Below are 19,652 nucleotides of genomic sequence, written 5' to 3'. Positions count from 1 at the left end.
ATAAAAACTTAAATTATGTTTAACTTTTTAATACCATGTAGTACCATACGACCTAAAGTTAAAGTTCTGTTTACTTCTATATTTTCTCACGTAGATCAGACGAGTGGCAAATGCAGTTCATGACCGGAGTTGACTAGCTCCTACACTGATATACTAACCAGTTGCCATAAACACCTTAGCAGTACCTTACAGCAGCTAGTGCTAGTTAGCCAGCTACTACACGAACTTACTTAGTCAAGAGCTATTTTTTTTTTATTCGTTTTCAAGTGGCACGTCTTCTACAGTACACACAATACAAAGCCAGCACTACATCACGGTCTCAGTTAATGATGCAATTTCGGGTTTTCTACGAGCAGGCAATGCAGCTCATGATGGGAGTTAGTTGATTAGCATAACAACTGTAATAGTACCCCACGACAGCTAGCAGCGAGTGCTAGTTAGCTAGCTGCTACAAGAACTTGCTTAGTCAACCACTAATTTCAAGTGTAATATCACACAAAAACAACAGACCAGATTGAAAGACTTAATGTATACAAGACAGACAAACCAACACATTTTGATGGATGAAAGCTTTCTTTATTAGTTTTAATGTGTTTGTTATTAGGTCTGTTGTCCTTTTGAACCCTGCTATCTCAGACTCCTCGTATTACCTCATATATTTTAGCTTTCCTTACTGACTTTTCAATTTTGTCTTGCATTTCTGTTGATGGATAAATTGCTATCGAGGTATTTATTTAATCCATGGTCCACTACTGGATCGATTTTCCACGTATGTTTTCATCGTTTTCACTCAACATCTTGGTTGATGGCTACGAAACGAGGTAAGTGTGGCAGGAGTTTTTCTGTAAAGGGATATTGGAAAAGACATCAGTGTAAGACACAGACACACACACACAGACACAGACGAAGACACACACACTGGGGACAATCTGTAGACATCCTAGGTCTTCTCAGGGAGACTCAACCAGGAAGTCTGTAATGCCAGACCTGCCGCATTCCAGAATCCTTCATTCTGAACCTCTACATTCCACAGCAGCTTTATCAATGTTCTGAAAACAACACGTTGTCATAGTTTTGGATTCAGAAGCCAGAACATGTTCTAGAGAACTGCCAATCCATTCTCAGCCTTGGCAAAATCTTGATTGGCCATAGGGTGGTTGGCCCATGCTGCTTTGCGGAACAGATTAATTCATTTCATATATCAGTATGTTTACAATACTCTATACACATTTTAACAAAGAGTGCACATAATCTAATTCATTTTCAAGAGTATAAATCAATCCAGTAGTTTGTCAGACTATCATTATGGTTCTACTTATTGTTGAGATTCTTCACACACAGATTATTGAGTTTCATGTTTCCCACACACTGTTCTGACTGCCAGAGGTCATTGTGATATTATGAATTCTGTGGCTCTGTTTGAAAACTTAGATAGCGGTCTTGATCCTTGATCCTTGATCTCTTGTAGGACAGGTGTCAGAACCACTGGACTCGTCTGATGCCCAGAGTCCAATGGTCTCGTCTGATTCTCAGAGGCTGCTGGACCCGTCTCACACGCTGGTCTCTGCTGATGCTCAGAGGCTGTTGGGGGCTCCCGTCTCTGGGATTAAAGAAGAAGAAGAAGAAAAAGAAGATGAAGATGATGGATACGGAGAGTGCAGTCAGTCTGGTAAGGAGTGCTGGGGAAAAGTGTTACACACACACACACACACACACTGTCACGGCCTTTCTTTGATTTCTAATTTTCCAATTCCAAGATCCAGACAAGGCCTTGGGTCTGGTCAGCAGGTAGAGGATTACGCACTCTCAATACTCCAAACTTAAAAGAATAATCCATTTATTCGGTTCCAAAAAGGTTAACATAAACGAGTTGTAAATTCATTCAATAAAGCAAAGTTAACAAGAGAAAAACTAAAAAGGCTAAACTAGTATCTTGGTAAAGTGGTAAAAAAAAAAACATATGTTTTACCTGCAAAAATAAACCCAACATCCAGGTGTTTATCAATTGCATGTACTTGTTTAGAGGGAATTGTGTGAGTAGACAAAAACTACATGAAACATGGTATTATGGTTTGTGCAAAAGTTAATGAACCCCCAGCTGCATTGGTAAAGTTGGTAAAGTAGGTAACAGATTCAGATTCAGATTCAACACATTTGGGTTCTTAATAAGTCAATTAAGCAAACCAATCAAATGAGCCATCCTTAGGCAAAGGGTTGGTCAGCGTTAGCATGTCAGATTATGTGGATTTATAGTTTTATTGGCATTTGCAGGTTCTGTTCCTCCAGTCATCTGCTCCAAAACGGACCTGTCCCCTACAGACCCCGTGTCTCTGGCCCGATTAAGGGGGGTCTCTGTGGTGGTGGTGGACTACTCAAGGACACAAGGACAGCAAGGAGAGGATGAAGAGAGCCATACAGTACAGCCAGAGACCCGTAAGAGATCACACACACACACGCACATACACACACACACGCACATACACACACACCTGCACACACACACACACACACACAAACACACATTGTTAGAGCTATTGGTTTTCAGTAAAAAGCACCACACACACACACTCAGCCCGAGACCCATAAGAGAATCAGTACTCCAGCATATTTTTATACAGCAACTCTCCACAGATAACTTGATGTTTCTTCTCATTGTTTCTTTTTTTTTTTCTTTTGTAAAAAAGGAAACGGTTCATCTCCCTCATCCCCGGAGTTCCCAGCATCCCCCTCCATCTCGGGCACAGAGACAGAGAAATCCAAAAACTACTCCTGTTCTGTGTGTGGCAAAACCTTCCACATTTGGTCTCAGTTCATGCTTCACCAATACACTCACACAGGAAAGACGCCTGACTGTTGCTCCCTGTGTGGCAAGACTTTTCATAAAAAGGGACATCTCAAAAGACATCAGCTCATTCACACAGGAGAGAGGCCGTACCAATGTACTCATTGTGTCAAGAGGTTTACTCAAGAAGGAGCTCTCAAACGACATGAGCTCACTCACACAGGAGAGAGGCCGTACCACTGTACTCAGTGTGGTAAGAGTTTCTCTGACGGTGGAAAACTCAAACGTCATCAGCGCATCCACACAGGAGAAAAGCCACACCAATGCACTCATTGTGGCAAGCGGTTTAATCAAAAAGGAGCTCTCAAACGACATGAGCACGTTCACACAGGTGAGAGGCCTTACTATTGAACTCAGTGTGGCAAGAGTTTTCTTGAAGAGGGAAATCTCAAACAACACCAGCGCATTCACACAGGAAAGAGGCCTTACCACTGCACTCAGTGTGGCAGGAGTTTTTCTGTAAAGGGATATAGGAAAAGACATCAGTGTAAGGCCCCGTCAAATTCATCTTCCCTTCACCCTACCACTGCATCGAAGTGAACTTCACTGCGGAGGGCCCCTTCACAACGGAGTGAGAAGTGTTAAGGGATTTAAATCTTTACCTGAGAAATGGGACACCACTCGATCACTCATATCCAGCTCCACTGTAGGCTACGTTTCACCAAAACGCAATGCAAACAGTGTTCCTATGTTTGCGAATTTGAACACACGTCAGGTTTTCAGGTTCTGAGGTTTTGGCAAACATATATAAACCCACATGTCATAAAATAGCGTTTTTTACATCCTAACGTTAACGTTACTCGGCTACTCTCAGCAGCATAGACAGACGTTCATTTGTGAAAATAGCGATCTTTTTCTAACAATCATATTCTACTCAACTGTAAGGAATATTATTCTGCATAATGATCGGCTAAATATCCCGATGTGTTTCACATTTTTTAATAGTTATTTGCGAAGATATCCATAGATTTGTAAACTTCTTTTTCTGCACTGGCAGCCATCTTTCTTAAATTTTTTGGAGTCCGTTGGTAACCAAGGGGATCGCAAGGCATCCTGGGAAATGTAATCTTTCCCTTCAATCGAAGTCCGGTTCTGATCACACTCCGTTTGAAGGGGTCGTTTGAAGGGTTGAACAACACTTCCCCTTCGGTCCAAAAGAATTGGGACACCCTACCCCTTCACGCGAACGCGCAAACGAAGTGGAAGGGTGAAGTGCTAGGGTGAAGTGGTAGTAATGGGACAGGGCCTAAGACACAGACACACACACAGACACAGACACAGACGAAGACACACACACTGGGGACAATCTGTAGACATCCTAGGTCTTCTCAGGGAGACTCAACCAGGAAGTCTGTAATGCCAGACCTGCCGCATTCCAGAATCCTTCATTCTGAACCTCTACATTCCACAGCAGCTTTATCAATGTTCTGAAAACAACATGTTGTCATAGTTTTGGATTCAGAAGCCAGAACATGTTCTAGAGAACTGCCAATCCATTCTCAGCCTTGGCAAAATCTTGATTGGCCATAGGGTGGTTGGCCCATGCTGCTTTGCGGAACAGATTAATTCATTTCATATATCAGTATGTTTACAATACTCTATACACATTTTAACAAAGAGTGCACATAATTCATTTTCAAGAGTATAAATCAATCCAGTAGTTTGTCAGACTATCATTATGGTTCTACTTATTGTTGAGATTCTTCACACACAGATTATTGAGTTTCATGTTTCCCACACACTGTTCTGACTTCCAGTGGTCATTGTGATATTATGAATTCTGTGGCTCTGTTTGAAAACTTAGATAGCGGTCTTGATCCTTGATCCTTGATCTCTTGTAGGACAGGTGTCAGAACCACTGGACTCGTCTGATGCCCAGAGTCCAATGGTCTCGTCTGATTCTCAGAGGCTGCTGGACCCGTCTCACACGCTGGTCTCGGCTGATGCTCAGAGGCTGCTGGACTCGTCTCACACGCTGGTCTCAGCTGATGCTCAGAGGCTGCTGGGGGCTCCCGTCTCTGGGATTAAAGAAGAAGAAGAAGAAGATGAAGATGATGGATACGGAGAGTGCAGTCAGTCTGGTAAGGAGTGCTGGGGAAAAGTGTTACACACACACACACACTGTCACGGCCTTTCTTTGATTTCTAATTTTCCAATTCCAAGATCCAGACAAGGCCTTGGGTCTGGTCAGCAGGTAGAGGATTACGCACTCTCAATACTCCAAACTTTAAAGAATAATCCATTTATTCGGTTCCAAAAAGGTTAACGTAAACGAGTTGTAAATTCATTCAATAAAGCAAAGTTAACAAGAGAAAAACTAAAAAGGCTAAACTAGTATCTTGGTAAAGTGGTAAAAAAAAAAACATATGTTTTACCTGCAAAAATAAACCCAACATCCAGGTGTTTATCAATTGCATGTACTTGTTTAGAGGGAATTGTGTGAGTAGACAAAAACTACATGAAACATGGTATTATGGTTTGTGCAAAAGTTAATGAACCCCCAGCTGCATTGGTAAAGTTGGTAAAGTAGGTAACAGATTCAGATTCAGATTCAACACATTTGGGTTCTTAATAAGTCAATTAAGCAAACCAATCAAATGAGACATCCTTAGGCAAAGGGTTGGTCAGCGTTAGCATGTCAGATGATGTGGATTTATTGTGGTTTTATTGGCATTAGCAGGTTCTGTTCCTCCAGTCATCTGCTCCAAAACGGACCTGTCCCCTACAGACCCTGTGTCTCTGGCCCGGTTAAGGGGGGTCTCTGTGGTGGTGGTGGACTACTCAAGGACACAAGGACAGCAAGGAGAGGATGAAGAGAGCCATACAGTACAGCCAGAGACCCGTAAGAGATCACACACACACACGCACATACACACAAACGCACACACAAACACACACACACACACACCTACACACACACACACACACACACACACCTGCACACACACACACACACACACAAACACACACATTGTTAGAGCTATTGGTTTTCAGTAAAAAAAAAAAGCACCACACACACACTCAGCCCGAGACCCATAAGAGAATCAGTACTCCAGCATATTTTTATACAGTAGCTCTCCACAGATAACTTGATGTTTCTTCTCATTGTTTTTTTTTTGTAAAAAAGGAAACGGTTCATCTCCCTCATCCCCGGAGTTCCCAGCATCCCCCTCCATCTCGGGCACAGGGACAGAGAAATCCAAAAACTATTCCTGTTCTGTGTGTGACAAAACCTTCCACATTTGGTCTCAGTTCATGCTTCACCAATACACTCACACAGGAAGGAAGCCTGACACTTGCTCCCTGTGTGGCAAGAGTTTTCATAAAAAGGGACATCTCAAACGTCATCAGCTCATTCACACAGGAGAGAGGCCGTACCAATGTACTCATTGTGGTAAGAGGTTTACTCAAGAAGGAGCTCTCAAACGACATGAGCTCATTCACACAGGAGAGAGGCGGTACCACTGTACTCAGTGTGGTAAGAGTTTCTCTGAAGGTGAAAAACTCAAACGTCATCAGCGCATCCACACAGGAGAAAAGCCATACCAATGCACTCATTGTGGCAAGCGGTTTAATCAAAAAGGAGCTCTCAAACGACATGAGCACGTTCACACAGGTGAGAGGCCTTACCATTGAACTCAGTGTGGCAAGAGGTTTCTTGAAGAGGGAAATCTCAAACAACACCAGCGCATTCACACAGGAGAGAGGCCGTACCACTGCACTCAGTGTGGCAGGAGTTTTTCTGTAAAGGGATATTGGAAAAGAAATCAGTGTAAGACACAGACACACACGCAGACACAGACGAAGACACACACACTGGGGACAATCTGTAGACATCCTAGGTCTTCTCAGGGAGACTCAACCAGGAAGTCTGTAATGCCAGACCTGCCGCATTCCAGAATCATTCATTCTGAACCTCTACATTCCACAGCAGCTTTATCAATGTTCTGAAAACAACATGTTGTCATAGTTTTGGATTCAGAAGCCAGAACATGTTCTAGAGAACTGCCAATCCATTCTCAGCCTTGGCAAAATCTTGATTGGCCATAGGGTGGTTGGCCCATGCTGTTTTGCGGAACAGATGAATTCATTTCATATATCAGTATGTTTACAATACTCTATACACATTTAAACAAAGAGTGCACATAATCTAATTCAAGAGTATAAATCAATCCAGTGGTTTGTCAGACTACCATTATGGTTCTACTTATTGTTGAGATTCTTCACACACCGATTATTGAGTTTCATGTTTCCCACACACTGTTCTGACTGCCAGAGGTCATTGTGATATTATGAATTCTGTGGCTCTGTTCGAAAACTTAGATAGCGGTCTTGATCCTTGATCCTTGATCTCTTGTAGGACGGCAACATGTGACGTCATCACGCTGTGTGTGCTTATTTGCTAACTAACAGCTACAGTCAGGGACCTGGCTAACGGATACCTCGCTAATGAAATCAGACTATTTTTGTTAATCAATCATGGCATAATTACATAGTACACTGGTTATTTACGTTCCATTAAACAGTACCTACACATGCATGTTACCTGAAAATGTTGTACTTTGGGATGCTTTCATAGCCCACGAAGACACCAAACGCATTTTTAAAAACGGGACGCTGGCAAATGCATTGTTTCCTATGGTATGGCGCGCCTTTGCGTGTGCGCCTTTTATCCACGTCGCGTCTTTCTAGCGTTCTTTTAGGCGTGCGTAAAAGTTGAAATATTTTCAACTTTTCAGTGCAAGGCGCGGAGGCGCACAGCTCGGCTCAGGCATACATACAAACACACTGCTCTAACCTACACCCGGAAACAACCACACACACACACACACACACACACACACACTGCTCTAAACTACACACACACACACACAGACACTGCTCTAAACTACACACACGCACACAAACAAACCTACACAAACAAACACACTGCTCTAAACTACACACACAGTCTGCTCTCACCCCCCCCGCACACACACACACACTGCTCTAACCTACACACACACACACACACACACACACACTGCTCTAACCTACACACACACACACTGCTCTAACCTACACACACACACACACACACACACACTGCTCTAACCTACACACACACACACACACACTGCTTTAAAATACACACACAGTCTGCTCTAACCCCCCCGCGCACGCACGCACACACACACTGCTCTCACCTACACACACACACACACACACTGCCCTTACCTACACAAACACACACACTGCTCTAACCTTCACACACATACACACATACACACACACTTCCTAGAGATACTGCAGCCACCCTCGACAACGAGTGCACTAGTAATCCAAAGACTGAATGCGGTCTTCTCCAGGTTTGGCATTCCAGATGAGGTGGTGAGTGATAATGGACCCCAGTTTTCAAGTGCAGAGTTCAAGGAGTGCGCGAGGCAGCTCGACTTCAAGCACTGCACATCCAGCCCTCACCATCCACAGGACAATGGGCACGCAGAGGGAGCTGGAAGGGTGTGCAAGCAAATCAACAGGCTTGACCTGTGAATAAGTGCAGATAATATGGCCTTTGGGGGAGGAGAGAAGAAAGAAAAGTTGTATTGACATTGATGTGATACTGTTGATTTGTGAAATGAAAAAAAAGTTGTATTGACATTGATGTAATACTGTGTGAAAAAAAAGTAAAGATTTGGTTGAGTGAAAAGAGGCCAGTGTATGTTGAAATGTCTCTATTTAAGTTAATTTAAGTTAATCTTGGTTTATGCTATGTGATGTTTGAATAGCCATTTGCAGTTAAACTGTTCCTGTGATGTTATTGACATAACACCTAAAAAAGGGGGAGATGACATATACGGTAGTTGAATGTTCTTGCGCATATACTGTGGGTTATACGGTACCCTAACCCTAGTTGGTTATACACATGTGAGTGAGACGCACGGTGAGCCATTAAACCAGAGATGAGCATCAAAGAAGACTCTATAGCATTACTTTACAACAAAAACTGTATCATCTGAAAGCACGATTACTAGATGTAAGCGAGAAAGCGCCAAAAGATGTGTACACTGTTTTTGTCTTCCCATCCGGCACGCTAGAGGGCGGTAACACTGTAGGCTTGACTCAAACCGTCGAAAGCTTTAATCGCTGAAGAAGAATCACTGCCCTCCTGATAAACAAAAGCTGCAAAACTAACGTTCATATCTTCAGCAAGTATTTTAGTATACTAACCGCCTCAATCTTATTTTTCTTCAGTCCGTAGCATACGAACTACTTGGATATCTTGGTAAACTTGGTCAAACGAGCTAGCTATTGATGGCAGCTCACAAGGTCCTCAGCAGGGAAAGTTGTGTTGATTGTATGAACATTTTTGTCTGCACAACAGCCTGACGAGGCGCAGTGTTTAATGTAACTGTGAAACAATTATGTTAAACTGGTAGGCTATATGACCTAATGCAGAACTCGACAAATGACAAACTTTTACCTCGCAAAACACCCGCTGTCCGAAGCACGCTGCTGTTGGAGTCAGAGGGAGATACGGTATGTTAGCGTTAGCGGTTTGTTCGGATTTTCAGATGAAACGTATTCTTAATTTGATGGTACTGTGAATAGATTCGCCTTCTTCCTATTTTAAGAGCGATCGTTTGTTCTCATTGAATTAGAGAGGCTGTCTTTTGAGTTGTATTGATTTGCGCCTTATTCCACCTCAGTTACATTGTTTAACAGTAATGAGCCCGGTATTGGCGAAAGGGTCTCTTGTTGGCCGCCAACAATTGTGCAGTTCATTTTTCAGTTTGCAGATTTGCTATGTATGATAGAAAGAAATGACACTTGTTAACGTCGCTTTGAAGAGCTGTCTGATGTCTATGTAAATTAGGATATGAGAATCTAAGACTTCTTTGACCTATTGTCTAGTCACAGACGAGCAGATCAAACTTTGTGAAGCTTCCTCCTCCCTGCGTGAGCATAGATGCAATAACGATTTTTGATCCATCACCATTGCTGGTTGAACCTCATCTTCTAGCGTATTGAAAATTGCCGTCAAGTTTTACTTTAATCTTTAAATTCAGTTTGTGAACGTCTGTCTATTTATATGATTTTGATTAGAGTCTGAACAGCACTTCAAGTGTAAAGCCTAATTTACACTTCTCCAATTCGGTCGTAGAGGGGCACCTTGGCAACACCTTCCCCAAGGTGTTAACGCCCATCCGAGCCCTCGGAGAAAGTTGGAGAGCGTCGTATACCCCCTTGGCTGTGATTGGTCCACTAACGACATTATTTCCCTACGACATCATCACCCACTGAGTCAATGTTTCAATGCTACTGACACATTTACGTACGTTCCAATGTTCACACCCAGGCATAAACAAACTCCCGCACATAGGAAGAAGGCTGTTATCCTAAATGGGATTTATTTCATTGTCAAAAACGCGAAGTGGAGTTTACTTACAGCCAACACCATTGTATTACAAACACTGCCAACGCACACACATAATGAGAAGGTAGCCTACACCTGGCGATTCTCTTGCCTTTAATCTTTCACCTTTGATTAATGTAAAATGTCGTTTTAAAGCGTTGTTGCCGTCCTTATAAAGTGTGTCAATAAACCAAATTCTGCATACTGTGTAGGCTATGGCAGTGGCTCTCAAACGAGGACTATCGCCCACTACACTTTCGTGCTTCACTAAAAGTTTTTTTTTCTTGGTCGAGCTGCAATAAATAAGCTGACGACTATAAAAAAAAAAAAAAAAAAAAAAACACGTAGGTTCAGGTCACATTTTCTTCCCGGTCCACCATCTAATGTTAAAACAGTATTGAATATAATGGTCTGGGGGTAAATTACTTAGTTAATGAATGATAACCTACTTAATTAATTAGATCATCTGTCCATCATCGTATAAAGCCCAATGACAATTTGATTGGTACGGCTTTATCCGACCGATGATGCTCTCTCCCAACTAGCTCAAAGCCAGACCGAATCTCCCAGACCAAAAATGTTGTGGGCGGAGTTCGGGCTGGTATCCAGGCTACCATCTGATGTTAAAACAGTATTGAATATAAAAAAACACGTAGGTTCACGTAATGGTCTGGCGGTTTAAAATACTTTCAGCAGCCGTCGTAGAAGTGTATATGGCCTGTACGTACGATCAAATCCTTTTGAATCCGACCGCCCGCCTATATTTTTTTCGAGGGCGGAGAAGGTCGGAGAAGGATGCAGAAGTGTATTTCACGCTGTTGTGTATTTGTGTGTGTGTGAAATGTGTGTGTGTGTGTAATGTGTCTGTGTGTATTTGTGTGTGTAATGTGTGTGTTGATGTGTGTTTTAATGTTTGTAGATGGATGTAATTACTCAGCATATAGACATGATGAGTCACAAGCAAGCCTGCCTCGACCTGGAGAAGGCTACTCAATTCATCACACAAGTATTACAGGTAATATGCAGGTACACACACACACACACACACACACATACACAAGGTCAGAGCTGTGTGTGTGTGTGTTTGATGTGTATGTGTATTTATTAGCATGAAGTAGGTAGGAACCAGGAGCTCTGCGTGTTGATTCGTCGCCTAGAAGAGAGTCAGGCGGAGATTGGGCGGAGTCTGACGGAGCAGGCGGAGTCAAACCGACAGCTGAAGCTGAAGAACGATGAACTACAGAAACACCTGGAGGAAAAAGACAACTCACTGTCACAAGCCAACCAGGTGTGTGTGTGTGTGTGTGTGTGTGTGTGTGTGTGTGTGTGTGTGTGTGTGTGTGTGGGGGGGTCTGTGTGTGTGTCTGTCTGGAATTCTCACACACACACTAAGGAAAATGACAACTCTGTCAAAAGCCACCCAGGTGTGTGTATGTGTGTAACTGAGTAAAAAGGCAACTCACTGACACGAGCCTACAAGGTATGTATTAATTAATGTGTGTGTGAGATGTGAGATTTAATGTGTGTTTGTGTGTGTGTTTGTTTATACAGACTATGGCTTTCCTGAAGAATGAACTAAGGGACCTGCATCAACAGCTGGGAAGACAGCAGAGCAATCATAGGTACAGACACAGACAGACGCAGACAGACAGACAGACAGACACACACACACTGACACAGACACACACACACACATACATGGACACAGATAGCAGGCATAGGTACACACACACACACACACAGCCAGCAGAGTGGGTGTAGGTACACACATACACACAACCCGGAGAGTGGTCATAGTTATACACACAGACACACACAAACGCACACACCCATATGAATACGTTATAATGCATTTTCTCTTAGTACTCTTCTGCTTTATTCCCTTTGTTAATATTCATATCAGGGATTATTTTTTGGTAATATTTATATCGGAGGTGATATTTTGGTAATATATATATTGGGGATTATATTTTGCTTTATGGAGCAGTTTAGTTAGATTTTTCTTTACAATTTAATTTCATCCTAGCACCTTTGATTTTTTAACTCTGACCCCTGCGATCTCTGATCCATATAGGACAATTCAAGATGTGAATGAGTCGCTGCAGGATGGGGAGAGCCAGTTCAAGGTTGAGGTACACACACACTCACACACACACACACACACGAATAGGGCCTCATGCAGCAAGAGATATATCAACCAATTCCCACTTATTTGTATTAATTCAATTCAATTTTATTTATATAGCGCCATAACAATACAATTGCCTCTAGGCGCTTTACAGAGCCCAGAGCCTGAACCCCCTTAGTGCAAGCACAATGGCAACGGGGCAAGAAAAAAACTCCCTGTTTGGCAGGAAGAAACCTTAAGCAAAACCACGGCACATAAGGGGGGACCCATCTGCTTGAGGTCGGCCGTGTGGACATAGGAAGGGGGGAAGGGGGAGGGTTGTGTGGCAGAAAGGGGAAGGGAAACAACAGGGGTTGTACACAGCCAGAATTTGGCCAATGTACGTAGTATATATACAGACATCCGGTGGTAAATACATGATACAGGCAAAACCAGTTTAGTGGGTATACACTGTGCTCATAGGGTTATTGTTACAGGGGTAAGGGATTGCATGTGTTTACTATGTTTAGGTACGCTGGCATTTAGCATTTTGTTTAGTTTGGTATAAAGTATTCACGGCCCTTCTTATTATATCGATAATACCCATTGATTCCTGGAATTCTCCAACCATTGCTCTAACCATTAATTTTTTATGAAGACTTTAAAGAAGGGAACACATTTCGTTTTTAAAGTTTTAAACACGCACACACACACACACACATACGTGTCTTTTGTGTGACACGCAGAGCCTTCTGCTCTTGTCTGACACAAGCACGCACGCACTCACACACACACACACACACACATTCTAATGTCTGTTTTTTTTTTTTTTCCAGCAAATGGAGAGTTACAGATCTCCTCTCCGAACAGACCAGCTGACAACAGCTCAGGAGTCTCTGGTCTGGTCAGAACCACTGGACTCGTCTGATGCCCAGAGTCCAATGGTCTCGTCTGATTGTCAGAGGCTGCTGGACTCGTCTCACACGCTGGTCTCAGCTGATGCTCAGAGGCTGCTGGACTCGTCTCACACGCTGGTCTCAGCTGATGCTCAGAGGCTGTTGGTGGCTCCCGTCTCTGGGATTAAAAAAGAAGAAGAAGAAGATGATGGATACGGAGAGTGCAGTCAGTCTGGTAAGGAGTGCTGGGGGAAAGTGTTACACACACACACACTGTCACGGCCTTTCTATGATTTCTAATTTTCCAATTCCAAGATCCAGTCAAGGCCGTGGGTCTGGTCATTAGGTAGTGGATTATGCAGTGTGTGTGTGTGCGTGTGCGTGTGCGTGTGCGTGTGCGTGTGCGTGTGCGTGTGTGTGTGTGTGTGTGTGTTTGTGGACATTGTATATATAAGTCTATGTTTGCATACAAACGTGTCTATGGCTCACCTGTAGGCTAGCGTAGCTTTGATGCATGGAGTCGGCCTCTTTACTAGGCGACTCCGACCCCAGAAGGCCATCGATCTCCTGGGTGCCTTGCAACCGCGACGGGGGCATCTCCAGCTCCAGCCGGTACGAGAGGTTCCTCAGAGTGCAAATACCACAATCTGATACTCCAAACTTAGAAGAATAATCCATTTATTCGGTTCCAAAAAGGTTATCATAAACGAGTTGTAAATTCATTCAATAAAGCAAAGTTAACAAGAGTAAAACTAAAAAGGCTAAACTAGTATCTTGGTAAAGTGGTAAAAAGAAATGTATGCAAAAAAATGTCTAAAATGGGTACAACAGACACTATACAGTGCCGCTTGAAAGTATTTGAACCCCTTGAGCAGTTTCTGTTGTTTTACCATCATTTTTCAATTTTTCTTTACCAATTTACCATAGATGAATTGTCAGGTTATGTTTATCAATTGCATGTACTTGTTTAGAGGGAACTGTGTGAGAAGCGAAAAACTACATGAAACATGGTATTAGTGTATGTGCAAAAGTTAATGAACCCCCAGCTGCATTGGTAAAGTCAGTAAAGTTGGTAAAGTTGGTAAAGTAGGTAAAGTAGGTAACAGATTTAGATTCAGATTCCACACATTTGGGTACTTAATAAGTCAATTAAGCAAACCAATCAAATGAGACATCCTTCAGAAAAGGGTTGGTCAGCGTTAGCATGTCAGAGGATTTATAGTTGTATTGGCATTAGCAGGTTCTGTTCCTCCAGTCATCTGCTCCAGAACGGATCTGTCCCCTACAGACCCCGGGTCTCTGGCCCGGTTAAGGGGGGTCTCTGTGGTGTTGGTGGACTACTCAAGGACACAAGGACAGCAAGGAAAGGACGAAGAGAACCATGCAAAACAGCCAGAGACCCGTAAGAGATCACACACACACACACACACACACACACACACACACACATTGTTAGAGCTATTGGTTTTCAGTAAAAGAAAGCACCACACACACTCAGCCCGAGACCCATAAGAGAATCAGTACTACAGCATATTTTTATACAGCAGCTCTCCACAGATAACTTGATGAAAGAAGTTGTTGATGTTTATGTGTATGTTTCTTCTCATTGTTTTGTTTTTTTTGTAAAACAGGAAACAGTTCATCTCCCTCATCCCCGGAGTTCCCAGCATCACCCTCCATCTCGGGCACAGGGACAGAGAAATCCAAAAACTATTCCTGTTCTGTGTGTGGCAAAACCTTCCACATTTGGTCTCAGTTCATGCTTCACCAATACACTCACACAGGAAGGACGCCTTACTGCTGCTCCCTGTGTGGCAAGACTTTTCATCAAAAGGGACATCTCAAAAGACATCAGCTCATTCACACAGGAGAGAGGCCGTACCACTGTACTCATTGTGGCAAGAAGTTTACTCAAGAGGGAGATCTCAAACGACACCAGCGCGTTCACACAGGAGAGAAGCCGTACCACTGCACTCAGTGTGGCAAGAGCTTCACTCTTCTGCACCATCTCCGGTTTCACGAACGCATCCACAGAGGAGAGAAGCCGTACCAGTGCACTCAGTGTGGCAAGCGCTTCACTGTTCCTCACCATCTCCAGGATCACGAACGCATCCACACAGGAGAGAGGCCGTACCAGTGCACTCGGTGTGGCAGGGGTTTTATTCAAGAGGGAAATTTGAAAAGACATCATTGTATGGTCAATGGGGACAATCTGTAGACACAGACATACAGACACACACACACACAGATACACACACTGGCGACCATCTGTAGACATCTTAGGTCTTCTCAGGGAGACTCAACCAGGAAGTCTGTAATGCCAGACCTGCCGCATTCCAGAATCCTTCATTCTGAACCTCTACATTCCACAGCAGCTTTATCAATGTTCTGAAAACAACATGTTGTCATAGTTTTGGATTCAGAAGCCAGACCACGTTTTAGAGAACTGCCAATCCATTCTCAGCCTTGGCAAAAGATCTCTTGTATGACAGGTGTCTGATGAGACACGTCCTTTAAGGGGAGGGTTTTAAAAAAAAAACGTTGATTTCAAAAGGGCTATTAAGATGTCATCACGCTGTGTACTTATTTGCTAGCTAACGGATGCCTCGCTAACGAAATCAGACTATTTTTGTTAATCAGTCATGGCATAATTACATAGTACACTGTTTATTTACATTACATTAAACACTTTATTTCTCGGAAACTGTTTAAAAAAACAAGCAAAAACAGCAAAGAAACTTACATCGGTGAATACTTTTGTAGGCCTTTGATGATTTCGTCCGCCGTCTTTTATTTTAATTTGTCTCTGGTTATGGAGATGGTGCACAGATGTATGTGTAATAGGCAGCTTCTTTTGAAAAATGAACGTTATGTGACGATTTTAAGCTATCTTTAAAAAAGCGGAAGAGAAAGATTAAGGATTTTCAAACAGGAAGGACATTTTTTTCGAACAGGGCCTGTATCTGTGTGATCCTCTTGAGTTCAAAGGTCAGAGTTGATTGAATTCATACCAATGGCTGCTTACAATTTCATGTGAATAGCTGCATTGTTGACATACTTTGAGACTCCACTGTATGTTTTAGACACATATACACACACACACACACACACGTTGATAAGCTGTATACTTACTTCCTCCTCTAAATTTAAGGCACACACACAGACTCTTGTCAATAAACTCTGCAATTTCATGCCATTAATGTATTATTTCAAAACAGTTGACTTTTAAAAACTCATACAACAGGTAGTAAATGTTTTTGTGGTCTTGTTTTGTTAATAAAAGTCTGTGTATGAATATGAGCTCTGAACCCAGATCTGTGGCTGTGACACTATTCATTTATTGAATGTCTTCCCTTGCCCAACACACGCACTCACACAGACACGGAGCCAATTAATACAGAAGTTGGACCCCTCCAACCATAGATATTTATAAAGGCTAGATCTCTCGTACGGGTTTCCGGCCAACAGAGTCGAACGTGCCACCGGTGTTCGCTCCCCCATAACATTGTGTCGGTAGTGGTAGGCTATGTACTTTTTACATAACCATAACTTGCTTAATTTTCAACGGATTTAGAAATGGTTTGGTTTCTTACAAACATTATTAACGTGGTTATAATTATGGATTATTTTTTGGAGATTGTCCTAGAAACATAAGTATGCAGTGTCATAACTACATCTCTGACGTTTATAATAAGCCAAACCATTTAAAAATCGGTTGAAAATTGAGCCAGTTATGGGTATTTAAAAGGTACATACCACTACTGACAGTAGGCCTACATGTGTCTTTTTCGTAAGCAACTCTTGACGGAATCGTCTTCGGGAGTAGGTGTGAACATTTTTAAGGGAAACAGCTCTTGTTGGTAAGTGTATGGACCGAAATTTGTTACTAACAACATCAACGTGGATCTGCATCGTGCACAGGCAATGTAGTGCCTAAAAGTTCCCTTCTTTCTATCAGTAGATATGTCTTAACATTTTTTTTTTAAATAACCACTCTCAGACGGAAAGATAACGAGTCTCATGTGTATGTGTTTCAACAACGGTAGAAAACTGTGTTTGCTCCGTCTTACTGAATTCTGACCAGTGCAACAAATGTGACAGTTAATACATTAATGCGCGACCTTCTAAGCAATGCAATGCATGAGCACTCAAACGTATTTTAAGGGCACCCAGTGCAACTTTCGATGCAAAAATAAACATCCAATTTCTAGTCTTTTTTACACGTAGTAAGTTTCAATAACTCCATACCATTACATATCGACATTCAAGGAGCAAAGATGAGACATCGTTGTGTGGTGAGAACTGATAGAAAATCGTAAAAAACAACAATTGCTGGTGGGGAGGCATTTTTTTCAAATCTTCCGACCGCACACGAACAAGACCGATCGAGTCCCGAACGCTTCCGGAGATTCTAACCCGCAAGGCAGTGCTGTATGTTCTAAGGGATTTGCTGAATGTTGCACAATGATATTCCGCAAATGTGGCCCATGCATTGAATACAGTTGTTAGGTCTTTCATGCCTGTAATTGAATACTGTTGTTAGTACTTACAAAATGAATTATTATTATTATTATTATTATTACCTGTCCAACAGCACACGAGCAAGTTCGCTGTCCCTCTGCAGCCTGAGCTTCTCGCTTAGCTTTCTCCATTTTTCAAATGTGTCGCCCAAGAGCACACGACACCTATATGCTTCTTATGAAACTTCAGTTTTTTTCTGTGGTGTTGTGAAAAGCGTTCGGAAAACTCAGTGAATTGGCGACGGGAATCCTGCTTTATTTATTATATAGATTTGGGAAAGAAACTGGTCGCGATTGTTGTTGTTTTCTATCAGTTCTCACCACACAACGACGTCTCATCTTTGCTCCTTGAATGTTGATATGTAATGGTATGGAGTTATTGAAACTTACTACTTGTAAAAAAAAGACGAGAAATTGTTTATTTTTGCCTCGAAAGTTGCACTGGGTGCCTTTAAACTTAAATGTGAACTATAAATACAAATATGCTATCACTATAATTAACAATCACTAAATATGAATCTAAATGATATAATGTCTATATCTGAACAACAATATGAAAATGGCACTAACAGGCAGCTTCCGAAGCCGTTCGCTGCTTCAAAATCATTTATTCCACACCGTAAAAAGTTCTCCTTCGTCGGGCTGGCAAAAACATAGATATCTTAGATAAAGGCTAGCCCCCCGTTCCAAAGGTCTTAAAATGCCTCCTTCCTTCCCACACAGCAAAAGGACACCGCATCGGATCCGCCGCGGAGGTGTCGCGGGTTCCGCAACGGACCCGCGAAACAGACCCGTATCGGGGTCCACTTGCACAGTCTAACAGATCCGGTACGGAGGCGGTAGTGGAGCCCGCATTGGCTCCGCACTGTATCCGGTCCGCATCCGTGCTTACCTCGAGGACCCGCCTAGGCTCCGCACTGTATTCGGTCCGCATCCGTGCATACCTCGCGGACCCGCCGTGGCTCCGCACTGTATCCGGTCCGCATCCGTGCATACCTCGCGGACCCGTCGTGGCACCGCACTGAATCCGATCCGCATCCGCGCTTAACACCTTATTACCTCCGCGGAGGTGGAGGTATATTGTACATATTCTTTTGTTTAGTAGCCTACATTCATTGTGAGATTATGTCAAAACCTATTCCTAGAGAACCCTGTAGCCTAATGTAGATAATGAAAGTAGGAATATTTGTTTATATTATACCCTCATCTTCAAATAGCATCGAAATAGCCTATATTTAGTGCTATATAATAATAATAATAATAATAGTAATAATAATAATAGGCCTAGGACGTTGCAGACATCAAATAGCTTGCCTATTCAACTTCAATGAAATGCTGCGCCACAAACAGTCTAATTTGTCTCCTTATTCTACTTTGCCCTGTTTCTACAATTTGCATTATATCTGTCCATAAGTACAGCTTAACTATCATAAAATGAATAACTGATGAATGACGAGAAGTGCAATACAAAAGTTTATTCAACAGTTTATTTAGTCAGGCGATTCGATTTAATAGGCTATTCCGTGTGTGGGGACTCAAGTGCGGACGGCACGGCACGTCTTCTCGTGGCCCGATCCCCAGTCAGATTGAACCACCTTATAATGTGTCGCGTGACCTCAGCCTCCGTAGCGGACCGTGTCAGAGCGTTTTTTCTGACTGCACCTGTAATCAAACAGACAGATTGTATGTTTATGAAAACAAAAAAAGACGACTTACACATAAAACATTCCCAAATCAACACTACACTAGATAACTCACATGGTCATTTACAACACATTAGGCGGGTCCTGTCCCAAGTGTAACCGATGGCTTGTTCACTCTGCGTTGTGTTGTGCTGGCCAGCGGACACACGACTCTGTTTTGAATATTTATTGTTCTGGAAGACAGCAGT

At 42.6% G+C, this 19,652-nt stretch overlaps 1 protein-coding gene across 1 annotated transcript; it reads left to right on the top strand.

Moving 5' to 3' along the window:
* Positions 1-5: 5 nt before the first annotated feature.
* LOC308378637 (uncharacterized protein) lies at positions 6-8,407 on the top strand. The gene is made up of 6 exons (XM_080855588.1): positions 6-1,669; positions 2,272-2,433; positions 2,685-3,173; positions 4,684-4,923; positions 5,520-5,684; positions 5,970-8,407. The coding sequence occupies exons 1-6, from the start codon at positions 1,513-1,515 to the stop codon at positions 6,476-6,478; spliced, it is 1,722 nt and encodes a 573-aa protein (XP_080711714.1). The 5' UTR covers positions 6-1,512; the 3' UTR covers positions 6,479-8,407.
* The last annotated feature ends 11,245 nt before the right edge of the window (positions 8,408-19,652 follow it).

This window comes from Sprattus sprattus (assembly GCF_963457725.1).
Source record: "Sprattus sprattus genome assembly, chromosome: 1".
Classification (NCBI taxonomy): domain Eukaryota; kingdom Metazoa; phylum Chordata; class Actinopteri; order Clupeiformes; family Clupeidae; genus Sprattus; species Sprattus sprattus.
This window is presented reverse-complemented; position numbering and strand designations above follow the sequence as displayed.